Source organism: Convolutriloba macropyga, chromosome 13, assembly GCF_964194025.1.
Source record: "Convolutriloba macropyga chromosome 13, txConMacr16.3, whole genome shotgun sequence".
Lineage (NCBI taxonomy): Eukaryota > Metazoa > Xenacoelomorpha > Acoela > Convolutidae > Convolutriloba > Convolutriloba macropyga.
Window position 1 is genome coordinate 13168241 of NC_134480.1, and position 21501 is coordinate 13189741.

Here is a 21501-nt window from a genome sequence, read left to right on the forward strand (position 1 = left end):
TGGAGATGGTAACTAAGACTTATAGGAACGACGTTTAAATAGCGGGCATCTAAAATTGGGCTTTATGGGTTTATCCCGTTTCTATTTCTGACTTCAATTTTATATACTGACTCTGTTCATTTTGAATTGCTTTGCCGAGCAACTGATGTTCAAAATCACTTTTAGCAGAATGAAAGAAGAGAGAAACTAGCCTAGAGAAGTCAAAAAGATATCACGCAAAATGTTGAAAAAGCGGCAAAATGAGGTAAAGCGAAACATTTTTTTATTCGACGAAGTAAAAAAAAATAGGAGCGCTATAATAGCCGGCTGAGAAGATGAGGGCGGCTATTGAAAAATGTCAGACAAAAATCGGTCAAGCGAAAAATCGCATAAAAAAAGACCGACAGAACAAACATACCCGGGAGATTGCCGGAAAATAGCCGCCGTTGATTCCAATAAGCATGATTGGGATTGAACGAATAGAAGATATTGAAAAAAAAAAGATTTTTGTACAAAAAAATTTTTTAAGTCCGATTTATTTTGATGGCATTTCGTAGTTGAACATACTTCTGTTTCTTAGAGAGGCTACGGGGGCTACTATCAACACCAATAAGCATAAGAGATGGTAACTAAGACTTATAGGATCGACGTTCAAATAGCGGGCATCTAAAATTGGGCTTTATGGGTTTATCCCGTTTCTATTTCTGACTTGAATTTTTTATACTGACTCTGTTCATTTTGAATTGCTTTGCTGAGCAACTGATGTTCAAATTCACTTTTAGCAGAATGATAGAAGAGATAAACTAGCCTACAGAAGTCAAAAAGATTTCACGCAAAATGTCGAAAAAGCGGCAAAATGGTAAAGCGAAAAAAAGTTCGACGAAGTAAAAAAAAATACGAGCGCAATAATAGCCGGCTGAGATGAGGGCGGCTATTAAACATAATTGCTACAAACTTCGTTTGAGAGCAATTAAACAAAACCGACTATCGAGCCAATCATTCTCAGAAGACTGTCGGGTGTTACCTTTGGGAGCAGTTTGCTCAACCTGAGGGACGCTATCCTCAGTGGGGAAGTGGTGAGAGGATTGAAAAACGAGGTTTTAATCTCTTAAAATCACCCTTCCCACCATGAATTTCTTGATCGCACACTTACAGCTTACTAAGCAGTAAGAGCTGCACAGCAACCTGATGCCATCAGTATTTTCCAGCTTAGCCCGTTTCTGAGGATGATAGGTGAAATTTATCAGTAGAAAGTTGATCAAGAAATAATTGCATCAAAAAGTATCATCAGGACCCAAGCAATTGCTTTCAACTTCGTTTGAGAGCAATTAACAAAGCATTAACACTCTCTCATAGTGACTCGTCACGTAATTAACACTGACAGCACAAAAAATGACGGTGGCCACCAAGCAAGGCTATAATGATGCTCATACCTAACAGATCGTAAAAGCTCTCCTTGTTGTCATCGAAGTCTGCTGCCTCTGTGTAGGAGTAGAACTCTGAAACGAAACAAAACTGCTGTTTGAGTAACCGGAGCCCATATTTTGTCCTGTTTCTAACATCAAAAACTTACCAGGTCTATCGCACTTTTTCAAATAACTAAGACTATAGAAGATATATTCTGTTCGTTGAGATTTAAAAATTTTATTAGCATGCAATAATCTGAATTGTGAGACAATTGAAAAATCGGATTCGCCAGTGGTTCCTATGTCACTCGTAACTAAGTTTCTAAATGTCGATTTCAGCTTTAAAAAATTATATAACTGATCTGAACAATCGCTATTGCTTGCTTTAATCAACTATCAGGCTAGTAAAATAAGCTTCCACCAAATACGACATTTCACAGGTTTTCGAGTAGATTTTGAGAATATAAATGGCAGAACGAGTTAATGAACAAAATCACATATAATCTGGACTAACCAGCTAACTCTGAAGCGAAGTGGTCCGAATCATCATAGATGAAGTCCAGATCCAACACATTCCCAGCACTGATTTCGCCCTTAAACACACATACAATTTTACCCATTCGTTCAATAGGGAGCATAGCGCACTCGTCACACGTGAAGTCCCAGCGTTCAGTGGGAGTTAGCTTCATAAAGGAAAAGTCAATATGAGTTGAAAATGCAAAACTGTGAAGGAGGAAACTGAATCCTGTGAAACTGAATCCTGTGAAACTGAATCCTGTGAAAGTTATCACACAACGTTGAATAAATTAAATAAATTAACAAAACGAGGAATTGAGTAAATGGGAAACAACGTGTTTGTAGTTGAAACACACACACGTGTTATTTTCGGCTAAATTGAAGACAAGTTTAAGAAATGCCACGAAATTTCAGCCAACTTAGAACCTGCAAAATGCGTGTTTCAAGTTAGGTTACTTGACTTTGGTAAAATTCAAAATTCTGTCTTAAAATCTCAGACCATTACGCGATTCAGAATGGGCGGTAGAAGTTTTGTGATTTTTTATTTTAACCAATACATATAATACAGCTTCATCCGTTTCTACAGGTTCTGGGAAAATTTGATAACAGTTGCCAACTGAAAAATACAAACATTCGTGAAAAATAGCTCTTTTAATGTTCTATAGCAAATCGTAAGTTAGCCAATAATCGCAAAATGCTTATTTTTCAAAAAAATTAAAGTGCAGTCAAGCACAAAAGGTTGGATTTTATAACTAAAAAAGCCTTGTGAAATGAAGCGTTATTTTGTCCATGCCACACGCACTCATGAGCATGTACTTTTTCCACTTCAAGAGAAGGAGTTCTCTCTGAGATCACGGGACCCGGAGAAGCAGAAACGAAACCAACTCCTGCAGCCGAATTGGTCTGACTTGTGCTTGGAGACGAGGGGGGAGTGGGAGATGTTGTAGTGTCGTCAAAACACTGGTTAGCTATCTGAGCCTTCTTCACTTTGGTCATAATCTGTTTCACTTGGCAGAATGGTATCCTGTCCTATTACACACCAGCTGATATCATGTTAAATAGGCTACACGAGAACTCTGCCTATTTTGAAATTGTGTTTTGACAAATTCACGAAAATGATTAGAGCAAAAACAATCATCCTTGGTGGAAAAAATGAAAAAAAAAAAACAGCCGATTAACATCTTAGCCATTGCTCTCAAAATTCAGGCGTTTCTTCAATTTTAGTCGGCACACTTTGTTTCATTGGTTTTTATGTCAAAAGTAGAATAATCATCAAAGTTCAAGATATGCAGTAGTAGTAGTAGTAAAGAACTTAAATTTACCAAGGAAGGGATTTTAAAAATCAAGGACAGTGCAAAATTAAAACAAGGACAGTGCGCTTTTTAAAGGTAGGCAAAATAAGATGTTGAGTTTTTTCACTGCCCAAAGATCTTGGATTTGATTTGATCAAAAATAATTAGCAAAGTCGATACAGTTTCTTCCATTTCTTATTGATACAAAAAATGAGATCCGCTGGATGAGTTGATAGGTTAGGCAAAGCGTTTGCTTGCTTCAACAAGAAATTATAGTCTTGTTTGCCATAGCACGAACAAAGACCTTTATGATAAAACTTCTCCATTAGTAGAATGTGGGTGACATCAGGGCTCCAAACTTGAGACCCGTACAAACGAACTGATAGAACGCAAGCTGAGTTAAATTTGACAGAGCTAGGCAGACTATAAGGCACATTGTGCTTCAAGTAATTGAAATTTCGCGCAGCTTCGGATAATTTAGATCGTATATAAAGATCCCATTTTAAATTGGACAACTTGATACCTAAGTCTGATACTGAGTCAATACAACTCAAATTCTGACCGTCCAGAAAAAGAACCAATACCGACGCTATAGAATTGAATGATATAAAATTTCTCTTTATTGAACGTTAAGGTGTTTTCTGTACACAAATTGTTGAGTAGATCTAGATATTTCTAACAGGAAGCAGAGGCATATTTAGCCGCAGTGTTTAGCTTCGTATCGTCTGCAAAACAGTAGCAGTTAGAATTCAGATGTAAAATAAAAAACAGACCTATTTACGGAGAAAATCCAGAGAGAAGTCGGTCAATTTTTCTTATACAGCACTAGGCTACATCCCGCGTGAAATCAGGACCGTTCAAGAGCAACGTCTCCGCAAGGCTGAAGTAATGCTGTTCAGAGTTCTATCGAACACTCAAAAAAGATGCACGACTAAACAAATGAAAACAAAGGCAACTAAGCAATTTTTGAAAATACTAATAGCGACTAAAGACAATAAATTAAAACAATCGACCGCGGCTGCATTGCTCGCAAGCTAATGACCAGGGCTGAATTCTATTATAGCTTGCTTCAGCTGGGGGGAGGAGCAATAGTAGCGGTTCGAAAGAGTGAAAAAATGAACTAATTTTGGCACTTTTTTTATTTGACTGTAAATAGTAAATGTGGGCAATTCCACTCAATTGCCAAAGGTTGCGAGCGAGAGTCTTGTTTGCCATAGCACGAACAAAGACCTTTATGATAAAACTTCTCCATTAGTAGAATGTGGGTGACATCAGGGCTCCAAACTTGAGACCCGTACAAACGAACTGATAGAACGCAAGCTGAGTTAAATTTGACAGAGCTAGGCAGACTATAAGGCACATTGTGCTTCAAGTAATTGAAATTTCGCGCAGCTTCGGATAATTTAGATCGTATATAAAGATCCCATTTTAAATTGGACAACTTGATACCTAAGTCTGATACTGAGTCAATACAACTCAAATTCTGACCGTCCAGAAAAAGAACCAATACCGACGCTATAGAATTGAATGATATAAAATTTCTCTTTATTGAACGTTAAGGTGTTTTCTGTACACAAATTGTTGAGTAGATCTAGATATTTCTAACAGGAAGCAGAGGCATATTTAGCCGCAGTGTTTAGCTTCGTATCGTCTGCAAAACAGTAGCAGTTAGAATTCAGATGTAAAATAAAAAACAGACCTATTTACGGAGAAAATCCAGAGAGAAGTCGGTCAATTTTTCTTATACAGCACTAGGCTACATCCCGCGTGAAATCAGGACCGTTCAAGAGCAATGTCGCCGCAAGGCTGAAGTAATGCTGTTCAGAGTTCTATCGAACACTCAAAAAAGATGCACGACTAAACAAATGAAAACAAAGGCAACTAAGCAATTTTTGAAAATACTAATAGCGACTAAAGACAATAAATTAAAACAATCGACCGCGGCTGCATTGCTCGCAAGCTAATGACCAGGGCTGAATTCTATTATAGCTTGCTTCAGCTGGGGGGAGGAGCAATAGTAGCGGTTCGAAAGAGTGAAAAAATGAACTAATTTTGGCACTTTTTTTTTATTTGACTGTAAATAGTAAATGTGGGCAATTCCACTCAATTGCCAAAGGTTGCGAGCGAGAGAGCAATTTAAATCACAACAAGGCGGCTCAGTAATGTGCAATGGCACATAAGGTTCCGACCCCGCCCATCCACAATTTTGGCATAATTGTCTACCAAATGAGGAACAGATAGAAAAACCCAAAAATTATTTTTTGCGAATCCCAAAAAAGCCCAAGTCTTTTTCAAAAAATTCTGTATGAACGATGAGATAACCTCCAAAACAAATAACTCAGTGGAGTAAAAATTGATGCATTAGATTGCTGTAATATATCAATATTAAGAAAGCGAGTCAAAACGAACAGCAAAATGAAACAACAACAACAACAACAAACATTAATTACATCAAAAAATTTATGTCCCTCTTAAAAACTAAATTTAATAACAAAGTCAACATACCGTCAGATAAACCTGAAACTAAACAAAAATAACTTATAAATCACCAGAAAACATATGCGACCAGTCCATGAAAAGGTTTGGTAACAATTATACAAAAAAGAACAAAAACAGAAAAGTAAAAAAAATTAACTTATTTTTTTGAAACAATTAACTTCAAAGTAATAAATACCATTAGGAATAAATTAATATTACCACAAATTTGCGATTACCACTGCTTCTATAGAAGGGCATTAGGACCTGATCTTATTCATTTTTAGAGCGGCTAAAAAGAACAACAAAGAACAAACAAAATTTCAATTGAAACTTGCCAGAAAACGCTGTCAAAACCGTCAAGCCAAATTTTGGCACTCAAAATATATTTGATTGCGCCTTCTTCAAACAGCTATAATGTAGTACGTGGCCATTCATTAGTAAGACTAGGTAACAAGTAGAAAAAAATGCGAAGTGCTAAAGTATGTAATACTTAATTTTTTTTCGAAACAAAATTACATTCAATGTCATGAAAGGCATTATTACAAAAAGAGCTATTTAAATATCCTCGTTTTTTCATGAAAAGGAAACCCTCGAGACCTGTAATTATCCAGAATATTTCTTGCATCTACAAAAAGAACGTCAAATTTGACAAAAATCAAATTAATTTAATTTTTTTTTGTGAAAAAGCGGTGTCGAAGCCAGTAAGGTCATAACAAAATCTTTAAAAAAAAGATTTTGGGACACCAATCCCTTTTATTCCCTTGACACCCATAATGCCATATTTGACCTGTAATCAACTAACGAGATTAGGTAACAAAAAGAAACATAAAAAGAACAAAATTGCGAAGTTAAAAAAGTTTTTTTTTAATTTTGGAAAACGATGGGTTTGAAAGTCATAAAAGCCATCATATATCTGCTAATATCAAAAAATCGGTTTTTCTATTCTTCCATGAAAAGTCAATGAAAGCTATCACTATACAGGAAATTTCATACGACCGAAACTACAAAGTATAAATGACAGTTAAGACAAAATTAAAAAATTCAATTGATTTCTTCAAGAAAGAGGCGTCGAGGCCATTAAAACGATGATTTATATCTTTCAGGATTTTAATATGTTCAATTGTGTTTTAATTTGAATGCTAATAAGGTGACATGAGAACTGTCAATAATGTGATAATGTGACAAAATTAGAAAACGTGAAAAACTGGCAAATATCAAAACAAACAAAAATCTAAAATCTTGTAGTATCAAAGCCAGAAAACAATAATTTCAGGCTTAAAACTGCAACCGAGAATGAATGTTAACTGAGTAGAAAGAAGAAGCAGTCTTTTTTTGCTGACACTAAGCTGGAAGTTGAACAAATTAAGAAAAAAATAGAGGAAAAGTTAATTAAGCCATTATTTATTGAAAAGTCAATTATTTTCAAAAAAGAAACGACCATAAACTTTCAATTAAAAAACTAAATGCATTAGCCTTGAGCTGTTTAGCAAGCGAATTGGTTGGACCTATCACTCCTGAGCTTTGATTTGATATGTTCTGTTCTTTATTATTAATAAAAAAGTCTTTTTTTTTTTTAAAAAAAAAGACCGACTGATTACAACCCGATTTTTTTTGGATTGTAACAGTCCAAGAATGGCCCAAAACTACCCCTGATAATACTTATTGTCCGTTAAGAACAATTGATTTTTCTAATGTTGTAGATATAGATAATTTCTGAGTTGAAACTCAAAATAAATTTTGCCTTTTTGATAATCAACGAGTAAAGTTAGCAAAAAACGGCAAAGTTTTAACTACAAGGCACTCTCTGCGGACTCTGAAGTAGAAATAGCCCCCCTCTGAGTCTACAAAGATTGTATGAGTGTTGTTTGGGGGTGTACTGTAGGCAAATTTAATCAAAGTGGACTAAAGTAGCTTATTTCGTGCTGTTGTTGATGAAAAAGGCTAAATTTTGAAATGTTTATCCAGATTTTTTGACCAAAAAATTAAATCAAAACAATCAAAAATGTTTGTTCGTCTTCAAAAATAAAATCAACGACACTATTCTTAAAAATTATAACAAATTTTAGCAAAATTGACGAAAATTTAGGCAAAAATTCCGGAAAATGTGAATAAAAACAACGTGAATTCACTCTTCTTTTCTCAGAAGTTTAAGCCTCGATAACTCCCTGTAGAAAACGAAAATTAAAAAAATCTTTTTAATTTCATATTTTACGCTGGACGAGCTTTCTAATGATACCAGTCTCAACTCTCTACGGTGAATATATCGAGCGGCGAAAATTGACTGAACAAAAAAAAAAAAAACCCAGTTGAGTATATAGTTCCTCCCCCCTCAAGAGGGTCGGAACAAAAATCATGAAGTCACGCATGCAAAAAGTAACTACAAAACTCAAAACAGTGGAGCAAAAAATTTGTATGACAAACGACTGCAATAATTGTTTCAGCTTCGTTCGGCAGCAATTAAGAATTGATGAAATTGCCACGTAATGTTCAAGTCACTTTCGAACGTGAGTATGCAATCTCAGGACATAAAAATGACTAAAAAGCTACAAATTATTCTCTTTAATTTGTAGCAAAATTCTCTTGGCAAGGAAACGCCGTTCTTTTGCTCAGAAGTTGCTTGAGAAGATTATCAAGCAATTGCCTATCTTTTCTTCACTTCTTCGAAAACAGAAATCGACTGAAAAATTTACATGGCAAACTCCCAATGTTTTTAGAAATACAATCGAATCAAGTCAGAAGAACTTGTAATTAAAGGCGGGGGTTTATTTCTTCTGAAGTGGGTTTCACCCTAAAAATTTACTCGAATAGTCACACCTCTCAAGCAGGCATTTTCATAACAACGCGTCTTAAGACTTATATAACAACTTCAAACATTGTTCGAAACCAATTATAAAGCCCAATAATCAGACGACAGGGGGAATCGTCTATAAAAATGAGTGCAGTAAATTTTTTATTACTCGACGAAATAGTATAATGGCATCTTCCGCTAATTTTTACAGCAGATGTGTCAAAATTCTTAAAATTCGAAAAGACAGTATAAACGTAAGCCAAGCACAACTCAAATGTCATGAATGAAGAACTATAAAACTGACCATCCCATAAACCTTCCGACAAATCCAAAATATCGACAACTTAAAGACTGATCAAATAATTGCCAAAATATTGATTTCAGAGTAATCGAATCAAAGATCTAATAGTGACATGTACCAGTGAGTCATCGGCCAGCTGCTGGTGTTGCAGAGGCTGTTTTTCACTCAGCAGGTGCTTGAATGGACTGCTCGACAGTGGCACTTTACTCTCCATTCCTTTACTATCCAAATCTAGAGAAGAATCTTCTTCGCTCTTTCTTTCACTCTAAATAAGATTACTCCGTTTAAAAACAACAAACCGCTCTGCCAAAAAGCAACACTACTCAATTGCGACTATTGTGTCAAGGTAACACAAGCAGGAGGGTTCAAGCTAGAAAGCAAAAAAATGATTTTCGTTTTTTTTTTCAGTTAAAACTATCCAAAACACTCGTAATATAATGGCACAAAAGACTTCGATGATACAGATTTATAAATATTTGTCCAAAACGATATTCATGTGGTAAAATATTCCTGTGATATTCCTTTTTATACGCCTGCAGGTTTAAAAAAGCTTTTCCATATACCCCGGTCAACAACTGTCGCAGTGGTGGTCAATGGCTTCATTCATTAACAGAATACAAAAAGATGAAAAATTCACCAGGTTTGTTTTTTCAAAATTTTTTACATGCTCAAGTTTTATATCCGGGTTAAAAAAATAATCTGACACTTTCTTCAATTCAGTTTAAAATATTTTTATTATGAATTCTAGCAATACGACGCAAAAAATGCAGCATTACAACCAATAACTTATGATCTCGAAATTCGAGTCCACGTGACTCGAAGTCAATTTAGAAAAAGAGACCAAAATTAGAAAACTCATATGAAGCAGCATTAATCATCAAGTCTTGAAGAACAGCCTAGACTTTTAAAAAAGAAGCAACTTTTATTTATCTACCACTTGTTTTGTTCTTTAAACTGTTAGACAATTTTCAACTATTAAAGAAATATAACTGATTCACTTTGGATGAACTGCTTTCAAACCTATGACCGGTTGAAAGATACATTAAAACCACAATTGAGTAAAATAAACAGCAAAGCCATTCTAGATAATTTTGATTAATTGATGAATTTCCAAGTGATGTTCGTTAATCAATAAATATGGAAACTTTCCTCACATACCGGCTCAGGAAATTACGCTTTAATATGATATATTCAACATATAACCATTTGTTAATAATAGCGCATATAAAATACCAACATGACATAAAAATTACCAAGTAATTATTTAGGAGCAGTTCATAATATGAACAGATCAAGTTCATAGTGAATATAAAATTTGAAAGTACCTGTGAGTCATCGTTCAGTTGGGGTTGTTGTAGAGATTGTTTCTTACTGAGGAAGTCTTTGAGTGGAATCTGTTCCTCGAGCTGTTCATCCCTGTCCAAATCTAGAGAGATGTCTCTTTCTCCACTCATAGTTTATAGTAACTATTTATACGCTAAATTACATAAAAACTGACAAAATCTTCTATAGAAATGACAATTTCTGGAACAGTGATCTCCAGTTTCCGGCAGTCAATTCGTAATTCTCACATTTTGTACCTGAAAGACAAAAGACCTAGTTATCACCTAAAGGAGTTCCGTAGATAAGCAAAACTACCAATTAAATCAGACTTGAAGACTTGTTTGAACTCAATACAAGTATCCTGGTGGTAGAATAATGGATAGAAAGTACATAGAATACAATTATCTAAATCTTCCTCTTGCTCTTTTTTAAAAGTATTTTCCAGCTGTTATTTTCTAAACACCACCTCGCGATCGTTTCATGCCCTCGTTAAACTATGACCATAGTAATTGATAGTTCTACATTTATGAGAGTATATAATAATGTTAATGGATTACACCACCATTTATTGCACCAAACAAAATATTATCAGGTCAAAACACGCATTAGCTCATTCGTATAGGGTAAAAAAACCAAAATTTCTGTGAGCTGCGAGAAAACATATAATCTCTTTTAAATTGCATTAGTTTGTTCACACAGGCTTGACAAAAACAAAAGATTTGTTCACCTGAGCAGAGAAAATGAAATCAGACGGAACGCTGTCGAACAACTGACGCGCACTGTCTTCTATTGCAACATACGTTTACGAATAAAGGGGTAGAAGCGAGACATGAAGTTTATCAAGGAGCTTCATATGATGTTATTTGTACTCATGTTGTCCACGAGTAATATTTGAAGTCAAAAAAGGAAACCAACCCAGCACTCTCTTCAATTGATTACATTCAATAAAATGATGCCAATTTAGTAAAGCTGATTAGAATTGTGAACCAGAGAGCAATTTAGATCACGCAAAAATCAAAAAGTCAAGCATGATTGAAGTCACTCGAAAAGTCGAAACGGCCAAGCGAAAATATTGCATTAGACACACATGAACACATTAGATGCTTCAAACCGCGCTCGAGAGCAACTAATTAAATCAGTCTGATTACCGAAAAAAACATGAAAAACTTTGCTTCATGAAAAACGATAATGCCATGATGCCAGCATACTGACAGATTGCACGAGCTTTTAAATGAACAATTGTTGTTTTTAGGAAACGAGTCTGTTATTCCAATAATACTTTTGTTAAAATTAATAATCAAAAGCTCCGTTCATGACTTTCCACTCGAAATCTTTCAATATGCTTTCTAGAGCCTAAAACTCAATTCAAATGAGTAAAAATAACAAATAAATAAAAATATGACGTGTCCAGAACTGTTAAGGGGGCGAAATTTAAAACAGTAAAACTATTGCAAGATTTTTACGGATTGCATTTAAAACTATTGCAAGATTTTTACGGATTGCATTTAAAACTATTGCAAGATTTTTACGGATTGCATTTAAAACTATTGCAAGATTTTTACGGATTGCATTTAAAACTATTGCAAGATTTTTACGGATTGCATTTAAAACTATTGCAAGATTTTTACGGATTGCATTTAAAACTATTGCAAGATTTTTACGGATTGCATTTAAAACTATTGCAAGATTTTTACGGATTGCATTTAAAACTATTGCAAGATTTTTACGGATTGCATTTAAAACTATTGCAAGATTTTTACGGATTGCATTTAAAACTATTGCAAGATTTTTACGGATTGCATTTAATAGTTTTCATTGATTTCCTGATTCCATAAACAAAAAATGAGCATGATCATCTAGTTATTACTTATGGGGTCATCTTGACAAACCTGAAACCAAATATTTATAGAGCAAGTGAAAAAATAAAAAGGCAAAAATAGTCAGCTGGAAAGCAAGAGCACTTTCTGATCATAATTCCGTGACTACGTCGATTCTTCCAAATTCTAAACCATATTTGAATTTTCTTTGAGTCGTACAATTTGAAAAAATTGTGGTAGCATACTCCAGCAGTTTCGAAGTTAGTAAGTAACAGCCTTAGAGCATTGAGGCGATCCGCTTCTCTTCAAACATAAACAGAACATAACCGACCACAGTCGGGCAAATTGGTCTTATACGACTGCCGAGCGGTTGGCTTCAATATGTTAAGATCGCTATCGACAAACGAAACTAATCTACAGTTACACTCACACAAACCAACAATAACTTTACTCTGAAGTCAAATTTATTCTGAACAATCGGTCGGAGACCAGTGAAAAAAATGGTGCGAGTCAAAGAGTGGCAACTTTTTTTCGGCGTTTTTGGTCCCGTCCTAACAGATGTATGAACACAGACCATACTGGTCTTTCAACAAAAAAATATCTCATTCTGCCCATAATCTGCTGATGATCAAAAAGAGTTTTATTTCAATCCACATTTCCACACTTTTTACGAGCTCATCCGCAGCTAGCATAAATTGCTTGCATCGATTAAAAAAACATGCAACAACATTACATCTTGACTCATTGCATTGGAGAATTAATAGTACTGTTAAATGACACGACTACGAATATAAATTTTAAAAAAAATATGGCTCTCAGCGCCTACCATGTCACTATTTGCAGCTCATTTGCCTAGAAATTACTTCTCATGTCTAGCAAATGGACGAAAGAGAAGACCGAAAATAGATTTAATTCCCATTTGTGAAGATTAATTGCTTTCAAGATATCAAATTAGAACTATTGAAAAGAACTTCACAAGTAAAAACTTAGTTGCTATCATTTATAATAATTCATATCTAATGCGCATAGTTTTTAATGTTAGAGTGCACCTCAATGTTCAGCATGTGTTTCACACTGACAACTATATTCTCAATCTGAGGCATCGTTAGTCGCTCTAAATTTGCCGCATACGGCACCGGAACATCGGCTTGTGTGACTCGCATAGGATTAGCATCTAGAAAATCAAAAGCATCGGATTCCACAATCCTAGTAATAATTTCAGCTCCAATACCACTTTGGGGCCATCCACCCTCGACTGTGAGTAAATAGTTAGTCTTTCGAACCGAATTGCAAATAGTCTCTGTATCCATAGGTCTCAACGTCCGCAAATTGACAACCTCGGCCTCGACTCCAAATTCCTGTTTCAGGACCTGAGCTGCTTCAAGGCACAGTCCAACATGTTTCGAGAACGAAACAATAGTGACGTCTTTGCCTTCAAGCTCGATATGCGCTTTTCCAATGGGCAAGAGGAAATCTTCACTCTTGGCTTCTTCGCTGATTTCTGTAGGATTTCCGTAGGCCAATTCATTTTCAAGGAAAACAACAGGATCGTCATCACGAACCGCAGATTTCAAAAGTCCTCGGTAGTCTTCACCAGAAAATGGCGCAATGACTTTCAGTCCTGGAACGTGCGAGTAATAGGCTCCGTAGCAAACGCTATGCTGTGCTGCAACTCCAGCCGCTGCCCCATTCGGACCCCGAAATACAATAGGACATTTGACGTCACCAGCCGACATGTAATGGGATTTCGCAGCCGAGTTCACAATCTGGTCGATGGCCTGCATCGAGAAATTGAACGTCATGAACTCGCAGATTGGTCTCAGACCTGCAAATGCCGCACCCACAGCCATTCCTGCAAAACCCAGTTCAGTAATTGGTGTGTCGATAACACGCTTGTCTCCCCATTTTGTGTGCAGGTTCTTCGTAACTTTGTACGCCCCGTTATATTGCGCAACCTCCTCGCCCATCAGGAAAACTCGATCGTCTCTGGTAATTTCTTCGTCAATTGCGCTGTTTAGTGCATCTCGAATCGTCGTTTGTTGCGATGCCATTAGTCTGTTTTGTTGCATTTGCAGAGATTGAACTTGTCTCTGAGCCTTGGACAGCATAGTAAGGCACCGCTTCATGTTCAACATTGCTTCTGAAAACAGTATTGATAGCCGAGCGCAAAATACAATCTACTGGTATCCTGTTTCACGCGTCTGATAATGACAAGACTGAAGCTTGCTAGCTGTTTCTTGCGCTTTTAATTAAAAATTCTTAACTGAGTTTCGCATAAAATGCAGTACGTAATCAGCTTAGATTCTTTCATTCTTTCAGTCCACTTAGTTTTATGCATCGATAAAAACTGCATATAATACTAAATTAAGCGTCAGTTTACTTTCAATTTATCAACAACTGTAAACAATATCAGTATCAATGTGAAATTAAGGCGTGTTATCGTTTTCTAAACTGCTTTTTGCGTCTAGGTCCTCTCTGTCCAATCTTTTGACGCTCTCGCCTTCTCGGATCCCTTGTCAACAAACCGGACAGTCTTAACTTTTCCACTAAATTCTCCTCTAAAAATGGCACCATAGCTCTGGACAATGCCAGTCTAACGGAATTTGATTGGCTACTTCGACCACCGCCCTCGACGGTGGCATTAATGTGAAACTTTTCGTACATTTTGGTGACTGATATTGGAAACATGACTTGTTCTCTGTCTTGTATAAAGTCAAAATGTTCACTTAGAAGGCGTCCGTTGATAGTGACCTGTGGTTCTTCGTCTTCTTTGCAAGGTCTTACTTCAACCTAAACATAAAACAAAAAATAATAGCCGAAAGTTCAACCAAACATGCAATTTACTAAGAACGCGCCGACTGAAAACTATGATGAAAACCAAAATGATTGAGACCCTCGCAAACCTTGCAAATTATTATTCGACTGTACTAAGCCAGGCTAAGCTAAAGATAAAGTTTTGGGCACATAATGGGACGCTTTCAAACTGAAGTCTTCGTGTAGCCATCAAAATTATTTTGCATCTAATATCTAGTAGCAGATTAGTAGAATATTTTATGTTTCAAATGGCATAAAATCAGTACTAGTCGGGCTTTTAGCAATTCTGTTATAGGTTTAATGGGAGCGAAAAGGAGCGCGCACGAAATTTGATCGAGATTACTCAATGCAACAAAAAACCTTCAGTAGAAAAACAGGATTTGTAAATTGCTCCAACAAAGATGTGGAAAATGACTGAAGCGCAATAAGAGTTGAGCTCGTAGGACTATTTAAAAAACAGGTATTTCATATTATAGCCCCCCATTATGGTATGATTACACTGAATGGGGGGGGGGGGCTATACGTTATTTCACCACTGAAACGGTGGAATATAATGAGGAAAAACCCAACATCACTACTGGATTTTGGACAAAAATTTTGTCAAGGATCGAGACATCATCAATCAGGCTGCATAAAATTTGTGAACCATATTAAAGGACACTTAAGTGCAGAACACAACCCAGTTATACAACCTTTGCTCTGGCAGTGAACTTGCTCCCTTTGGCTACAGCGACTCTGTCGTAGGGATTGCTTTGGAGGAATCCGTCGACGTTATTGATAGTTGGAGCCATATTTCGCCCTTCGTTGCCGTCAAATGATGAACTGACTGATGAGTCTGTTTTCACTCTGAACACATCCAGCAGTGCCTCGTACTTTGCTGCCATTGGATGACACCTAAATATCCCATTACATGCATTCATCATCGATACATACTGAATACTACTAAAAATTTTGGGATCTCTATTTTTGCCGGCCAAGCTTAAGGAATGCTCAATTTTCGATTAAAAAAACTTGAGTAATCCTTTCTGGGTATTTTAACGCATTGGGATTACAGAAAACGCCGGAAACTCATTCGAAGTCAACACTTGGAACACAAATCTGGCAAAAATCCAGTTAGAAAAATAATTGCTATGAACTTCGTTCAAGAGCAATTAAAAATATTGTCAAGCAGTTTTTTTTAGAAATTGAACATTAGGTTAAGGCTGCAATTTCTTTCATGTTTACCGAAGAGCCATAACTTGCTATCAAAAACGTAATTAAAACAGTTTTGCCAATCTCCGAGATAGTTTTACACAACATAAAAAATACTCAATACTGGATTCCGAAAGGGCTGATCTTTTCTCAAATGAACATAAATGCTTGCAGTCTCTATCAGTCTAAATTGTTTGATTGGTAATAGCTACTTCCTGTCAGAGAAAGTAACAAGAAGGTTCAGTGCGTTGCACAGAATGGTCGAATATATCTCTCAAAGTTGCAAAAAAAATTTAAAATTGTCAGAAAACCCGCCATGGGTATCCGAAAGCAAACCATATGCATTGGAGAAAATTAGTTGTCCTATTTTAACCAAAAACATGCCATATTTTTGGCAGACAGAAACGAAAACTCTTCGCCAGCTTCTAGAAAGGTAAGAGCAGAACAATTTGAAACACAGACAAAGAAAAAACCATAAAACCAACACTCAACACATTTTACACAAAAAACAACACCAAATAAAATTAATGGGTCAATACTCAAGATTCGTCTGTTCATTTAGGTCCTGTCTATTTCTTAAAAAACTTTGCGTGCACTTTTTCAAGCAATTCTATAAACTTTGATAATTCATGAACATAAAAAATATCTCAAAACGTGTCACCGAGATCCGAAAACAAACTGTTTTGATTTTGGACTTACTTAATGCCGCCATTTTTAGAAAAAACTACGTAATTTCTGTAATTTACATGTATGCCGACAGCTTTTGTCCTCTGCCTCTACATTTTATTTACCATTTAAACGAACCAACTCTCTAAAACTAGCTATCTCTATTACAAATGAGCTTTTTAGCATAATGGGCCAATTATTTTTAAAAAATCTCAATGTGATATCAGCGAAAAATAAAAATAGATTTTCGTCTTCTCGGATACTTGAAGCGGCATTCAGTAGCAAATATTAAGCCGTTTCTCAAGTACTTGAAGACTTCTGACAGTTTTTGCTTCTTGCCTCTATTTTTATTTAACAGTTAAAGGAACAAACTCTCTAAGATTTCTCCTTTTTTGTCCCTCTTACACACATCACATTTTTAAAACAAATACACACACACGCGCACACATATACGTACACCCACACAAGCCATAACACACACAAATCTCGCCACCAGAAAGATCCTTCTTGGCATCTGGTCTTTTACTCAAGGCTCGTCGTAATTGATTTAGGTCTTGATTATTTTTTCTGGAAAATTAGATGTATACTTCTTGAGCAAATGGTATCGCTCAATGTAAAATTTGTGAATTCTACCTTAAAGTTTTAATGGGCCCAAATTGTTTTTTAAAAAAAAACAGATGGGTTTGTTATCTGCTAGAACCACTAAACCAATTCCTTGTCTTGAATATATTAACAACCCCGCAGCAATTAATGAAGATTTTCTAATTCAAAATTTCTGGCAGTTTCTCCGCATCTAATTGTGTCAAGAAGCACGTTAAGGAACATCAAAAACTATCCCTCTACTCTCATTGAAAACCGCGGAGAAATATTATTTATCAGTAAAATTTATGTTTTGTCCTCTTCGCAATTTTAAGTAAGAGTAGTGTTTAAGAAACAAAAATTTTAATAAATTTTTTGCGAATTAAGGAAAAGAAACGAAAAACGTTGGCTCTTCATATGAGGATTTAAAAACAACAATTGTTTGCTTTTTTAATCTACAGAACCACTCAAATAATGGAAAAGATTAGTTCAAAGAGCATTTCAAAATAAAAAGAAAAAATTAAAATTTTCGAAAAAAATTATGTATAACATTTAAATTCAATTTTTCAATTTGGCGACACAAAAACCTCTCTAACTCTCAAATTCTTCTTTATTCCAGAATAGGTTAGTTCGAACGATTGGCTCTGACAATAGAAAGAAAAAGGAACAGAAGAAAAAAAAGGTAAGAGAAGATTTCCATTTAAAATTCACTAAGGTTTTTGTTTGATTTGATTTTCTTTTCATGACGGGATTTTTTTAGGTCTTAAAAATTTTGAAAATACTAAATTTGCTAGTTCTGTTGATATATGAGGCGTTATTTGCAAACACAGCATTAGAATTTAAAAAATACACTTTTCCGCTTTAAGATTCACATTTTCTCAGTTGATTTTTGCTAGTTTGAGAGATCTAAATTGCCCTTTTTGTTTTGGGTGACTTTGAAGCTCTGGTGAACTTTGCACGCAAGGCAAAAAGTTTCACGAGATTTGGGCACATTCACCATGATGTGGTCATAGAAGACGTTGCACAAAAGTTTGACTTATGACCAAATATATATATTCCTCAATTTTTGAATGACCAAGAAGATGTTCTGACGAATGAATAAAAAGTGTTCCAATGAGGGCAAAAATTATAGACCACCAAGTGTCAACACAAATGTGAGTGTCATGAATGACCAATAATTTTCAATCTTTGAATTTTTGAACAAGAGTTGGAAGTGGTGAGAAAATGTTGAAAATGAGCACAAAATACAAAACCGAAATTTTCCAATAACGTACCATTCTAGCTAAAAAAATTACCTAGAGAAATCAACCGAATCCAAAAGATCACACAACTGTTTGAGATCAAGCTTAGCAAAAAATCTAATGAAAGTGATGGAACAACACTTACGCCAGTCTTCTGACGAGAGAATTGAAATGAATCATGTTTTCATCTGAGACTGAACTCTTTATAATAGATCCAAGTTTGTCTGCTGATAACCAGTTTTGCGATTTGGGATCATAAGGGAGCAACCTCTCTGACCTCTTACCATCCCTAAGATCATTATCGCATTTCTCAATTGCGTCAGAAATAACGAAGCACAGATTGCTGAACTGAGCATTTGGTGTGTAAAAGAATGGGTTCCTCGGACGTTTAGTTTCGTCAACATCTAGTTGAGCTGAAACGGTAAACATCTCGCGAGGATCTTTCATTACTGGTCGAGAAAGTTTGGAAAATATCCCTGTTGGAAATAAATACCGAATAGCATGATTTATATCTTTTTGTGTCATTAACTCGGAGTCAACACCCATCATATTTCCCAAATGTCGTTTCCCAAGTTCAAACTGTTTAATTTGATACTGCATGAATTCTTTATCAGCTCCTGTTTTGTTCGCAGGAGGACGCGGCGATACCCTGTGAGGAGGTTGTGGGTCCTGGCGATAGGGGTCTGTAGGCCTGCTAAAACGGGGAGATTCTCTCATAATTTTATCCCCTGGTCCGCCTTTGAACCGGCAGAGCACAAGTGTGACTCGTCTCATGTTTACATATCAAAAACCTGAAAAACAACAAATGTTGCAACAGGAAAAGGTATGACAATCCATAGAACAAAGTTCAGCCAATTCATTATGATCTCAACATGCTGCTTCACTATCTTTAAATTTATGAAATTAGCTGCTATTTGACTTCTTGTACCCATTTCTCAAAAAAAAGTGAGGCGTAAATTCAATTTAAGTGAACTGAAAAATACTGATGCAGAATATATCCCACGTAACATTCAGTTCGGCAGAAATCAAACATCCGGCTGAAAATAAATCAGTACATGATCATCTGTCCCTTCTTCTTCTTGTCTCCACCCAGCTCGAAGTGCATGCAACGCTTCAGTGGTTTCTGCATGTACTTCTTACACTTCATGCACTGAAGCTTGAGCACAATCTTTTTGGTTGTTTTAGCCTTTTTTCGGAACACAGGCTTCGTTTGTCCACCAAATCCTCTCTGCTTCCTGTCATATCTCCTCTTTCCCTGCGCCAGCAAAGAATCCTTGCCCTTTTTGTATTGGGTGACTTTGAAGCTCTGGTGAACTTTGCACGCCGGGCAAAAAGTTTTACGAGATTTGGGCACATTTACCATGATGGAAACCTCAATCTGAAAAGAAAATGTGGTCATAGAAGACGTTGCACAAAAGTTTGACTTATGACCAAAGATATCGTTCTAATAAAAGGATGTCATATGAATGTGCGTTTTACTTTGGTGATGGTTTCCTAAATATAATGTAAACTTGCATTCAAAGAAAAACCAATAGCTGTGCCTATCAAGTTACCATGTTATATGGTTCGGGTACACACCAATTGAGAATTCAAAAACTAATAAATCAGAATTGCAATAGTAGAGTTCATTACACCATGAGCTGCCAGATTAGCGCAAGCGTTGGATTGACCCATAAAAAGAAGTTACCAACCGTGGGCGAATATCTCAAAAATCCTCCTCCATAACATAAGCAAGACACACTTCCAGGACCACTTCAACTGATTTTATTTAAAAATGGGATCTTTTCTGGTTGCATATTAATTGCGCCCCGAGACGCCCGTGCCATATTTCAATAATGATTTACTGCGTAATGGCACGTGCTCTGCAACTGGGGGAGCATAAAATAATGGGGGGGGGCGCACCAACGAAAAGATCCAAAAAATAATTAACCTACAAGTTTTCTAGAGGTAACCTAGAGGCTATGTTTAATTACCTGGAATCTTCTGGTGAACTTTGAACGCAAGGCAAAAAGTTTCACGAGATTTGGGCACATTCACCATGATGTGGTCATAGAAGACGTTGTACAAAAGTTTGACTTATGACCAAATATATATATTCCTCAATTTTTGAATGACCAAGAAGATGTTCTGACGAATGAATAAAAAGTGTTCCAATGAGGGCAAAAATTATAGACCACCAAGTGTCAACACAAATGTGAGTGTCATGAATGACCAATAATTTTCAATCTTTGAATTTTTGAACAAGAGTTGGAAGTGGTGAGAAAATGTTGAAAATGAGCACAAAATACAAAACCGAAATTTTCCAATAACGTACCATTCTAGCTAAAAAGATTACCTAGAGAAATCAACCGGATCCAAAAGATCACACAACTGTTTGAGATCAAGCTTAGCAAAAAATCTAATGAAAGTGATGGAACAACACTTACGCCAGTCTTCTGACGAGAGAATTGAAATGACTCATGTTTTCATCTGAGACTGAACTCTTTATAATAGATCCAAGTTTGTCTGCTGATAACCACTTTTGCGATTTGGGATCATAAGGGAGCAACCTCTCTGACCTCTTACCATCCCTAAGATCATTATCGCATTTCTCAATTGCGTCAGAAATAACGAAGCACAGATTGCTGAACTGAGCATTTGGTGTGTAAAAGAATGGGTTCCTCGGACGTTTAGTTTCGTCAACATCTAGTTGAGCTGAAACGGTAAACATCTCGCGAGGATCTTTCATTACTGGTCGAGAAAGTTTGGAAAATATCCCTGTTGGAAATAAATACCGAATAGCATGATTTATATCTTTTTGTGTCATTAACTCGGAGTCAACACCCATCATATTTCCCAAATGTCGTTTCCCAAGTTCAAACTGTTTAATTTGATACTGCATGAATTCTTTATCAGCTCCTGTTTTGTTAGCAGGAGGACGCGGCGATACCCTGTGAGGAGGTTGTGGGTCCTGGCGATAGGGGTCTGTAGGCCTGCTAAAACGGGGAGGTTCTCTCATAATTTTATCCCCTGGTCCGCCTTTGAACCGGCAGAGCACAAGTGTGACGCGTCTCATGTTTACATATCAAAAACCTGAAAAACAACAAATGTTGCAACAGGAAAAGGTATGA

General features: G+C 36.1%; 4 protein-coding genes across 9 annotated transcripts in view; all 4 read right to left on the bottom strand.

Moving 5' to 3' along the window:
* Positions 1-21501, bottom strand: part of LOC142351863 (striatin-interacting protein 1 homolog) — a 454798-nt gene that overhangs the window by 43659 nt on the left and 389638 nt on the right. For 3 of the 5 annotated variants that reach the window (XM_075404097.1, XM_075404098.1, XM_075404096.1), the window contains exons 2-6: positions 10086-10340; positions 8879-9025; positions 2718-2930; positions 1900-1978; positions 1413-1478 (exon numbers count right to left, since the gene is read on the bottom strand). In XM_075404097.1, the coding sequence (XP_075260212.1) occupies positions 1413-1478; positions 1900-1978; positions 2718-2930; positions 8879-9025; positions 10086-10214 (634 nt within the window). In that variant the 5' untranslated portion in view covers positions 10215-10340. The remainder of the gene's footprint in view (positions 1-1412; positions 1479-1899; positions 1979-2717; positions 2931-8878; positions 9026-10085; positions 10341-21501) is intronic. The other 2 variants (XM_075404099.1, XM_075404101.1) reach the window with 2 other exon arrangements.
* Positions 12792-14169, bottom strand: LOC142351903 (pyruvate dehydrogenase E1 component subunit beta, mitochondrial-like). Its single transcript, XM_075404160.1, has one exon. It carries the CDS (start codon positions 14033-14035, stop codon positions 12917-12919), a length of 1119 nt encoding a protein of 372 aa, XP_075260275.1. The 5' UTR covers positions 14036-14169; the 3' UTR covers positions 12792-12916.
* LOC142351902 (small ribosomal subunit protein uS9m-like) lies at positions 14249-21482 on the bottom strand. 2 transcript variants are annotated; one of them, XM_075404159.1, is made up of 3 exons: positions 20818-21482; positions 15407-15608; positions 14249-14690 (listed from the first exon to the last, which is right to left on the bottom strand). In XM_075404159.1, the coding sequence occupies exons 1-3, from the start codon at positions 21444-21446 to the stop codon at positions 14337-14339; spliced, it is 1185 nt and encodes a 394-aa protein (XP_075260274.1). In that variant the 5' UTR covers positions 21447-21482; the 3' UTR covers positions 14249-14336. The 2 variants fall into 2 exon arrangements, with proteins under 2 accessions (XP_075260274.1, XP_075260273.1); XM_075404158.1 differs by lacking the exon at positions 20818-21482 and adding an exon at positions 18537-19178.
* LOC142351905 (large ribosomal subunit protein eL42-like) lies at positions 19348-19765 on the bottom strand. Its single transcript, XM_075404163.1, has one exon. It carries the CDS (start codon positions 19752-19754, stop codon positions 19440-19442), a length of 315 nt encoding a protein of 104 aa, XP_075260278.1. The 5' UTR covers positions 19755-19765; the 3' UTR covers positions 19348-19439.

Coding starts and splice junctions, on each gene's coding strand:
- LOC142351905 (XM_075404163.1), bottom strand. CDS start 19,754: ATGGTAAATGTGCCCAAATCTCGTAAAACTTTTTGCCCGGCGTGCAAA.
- LOC142351903 (XM_075404160.1), bottom strand. CDS start 14,035: ATGTTGAACATGAAGCGGTGCCTTACTATGCTGTCCAAGGCTCAGAGA.
- LOC142351902 (XM_075404159.1), bottom strand. CDS start 21,446: ATGAGACGCGTCACACTTGTGCTCTGCCGGTTCAAAGGCGGACCAGGG. Junction 15,609..20,817: donor TCTCTCGTCAGAAGACTGGC/GTAAGTGTTGTT, acceptor TGGGATATTTAG/GTGTCATCCAATGGCAGCAA. Junction 14,691..15,406: donor AGTTCACTGCCAGAGCAAAG/GTTGTATAACTG, acceptor TTTTATGTTTAG/GTTGAAGTAAGACCTTGCAA.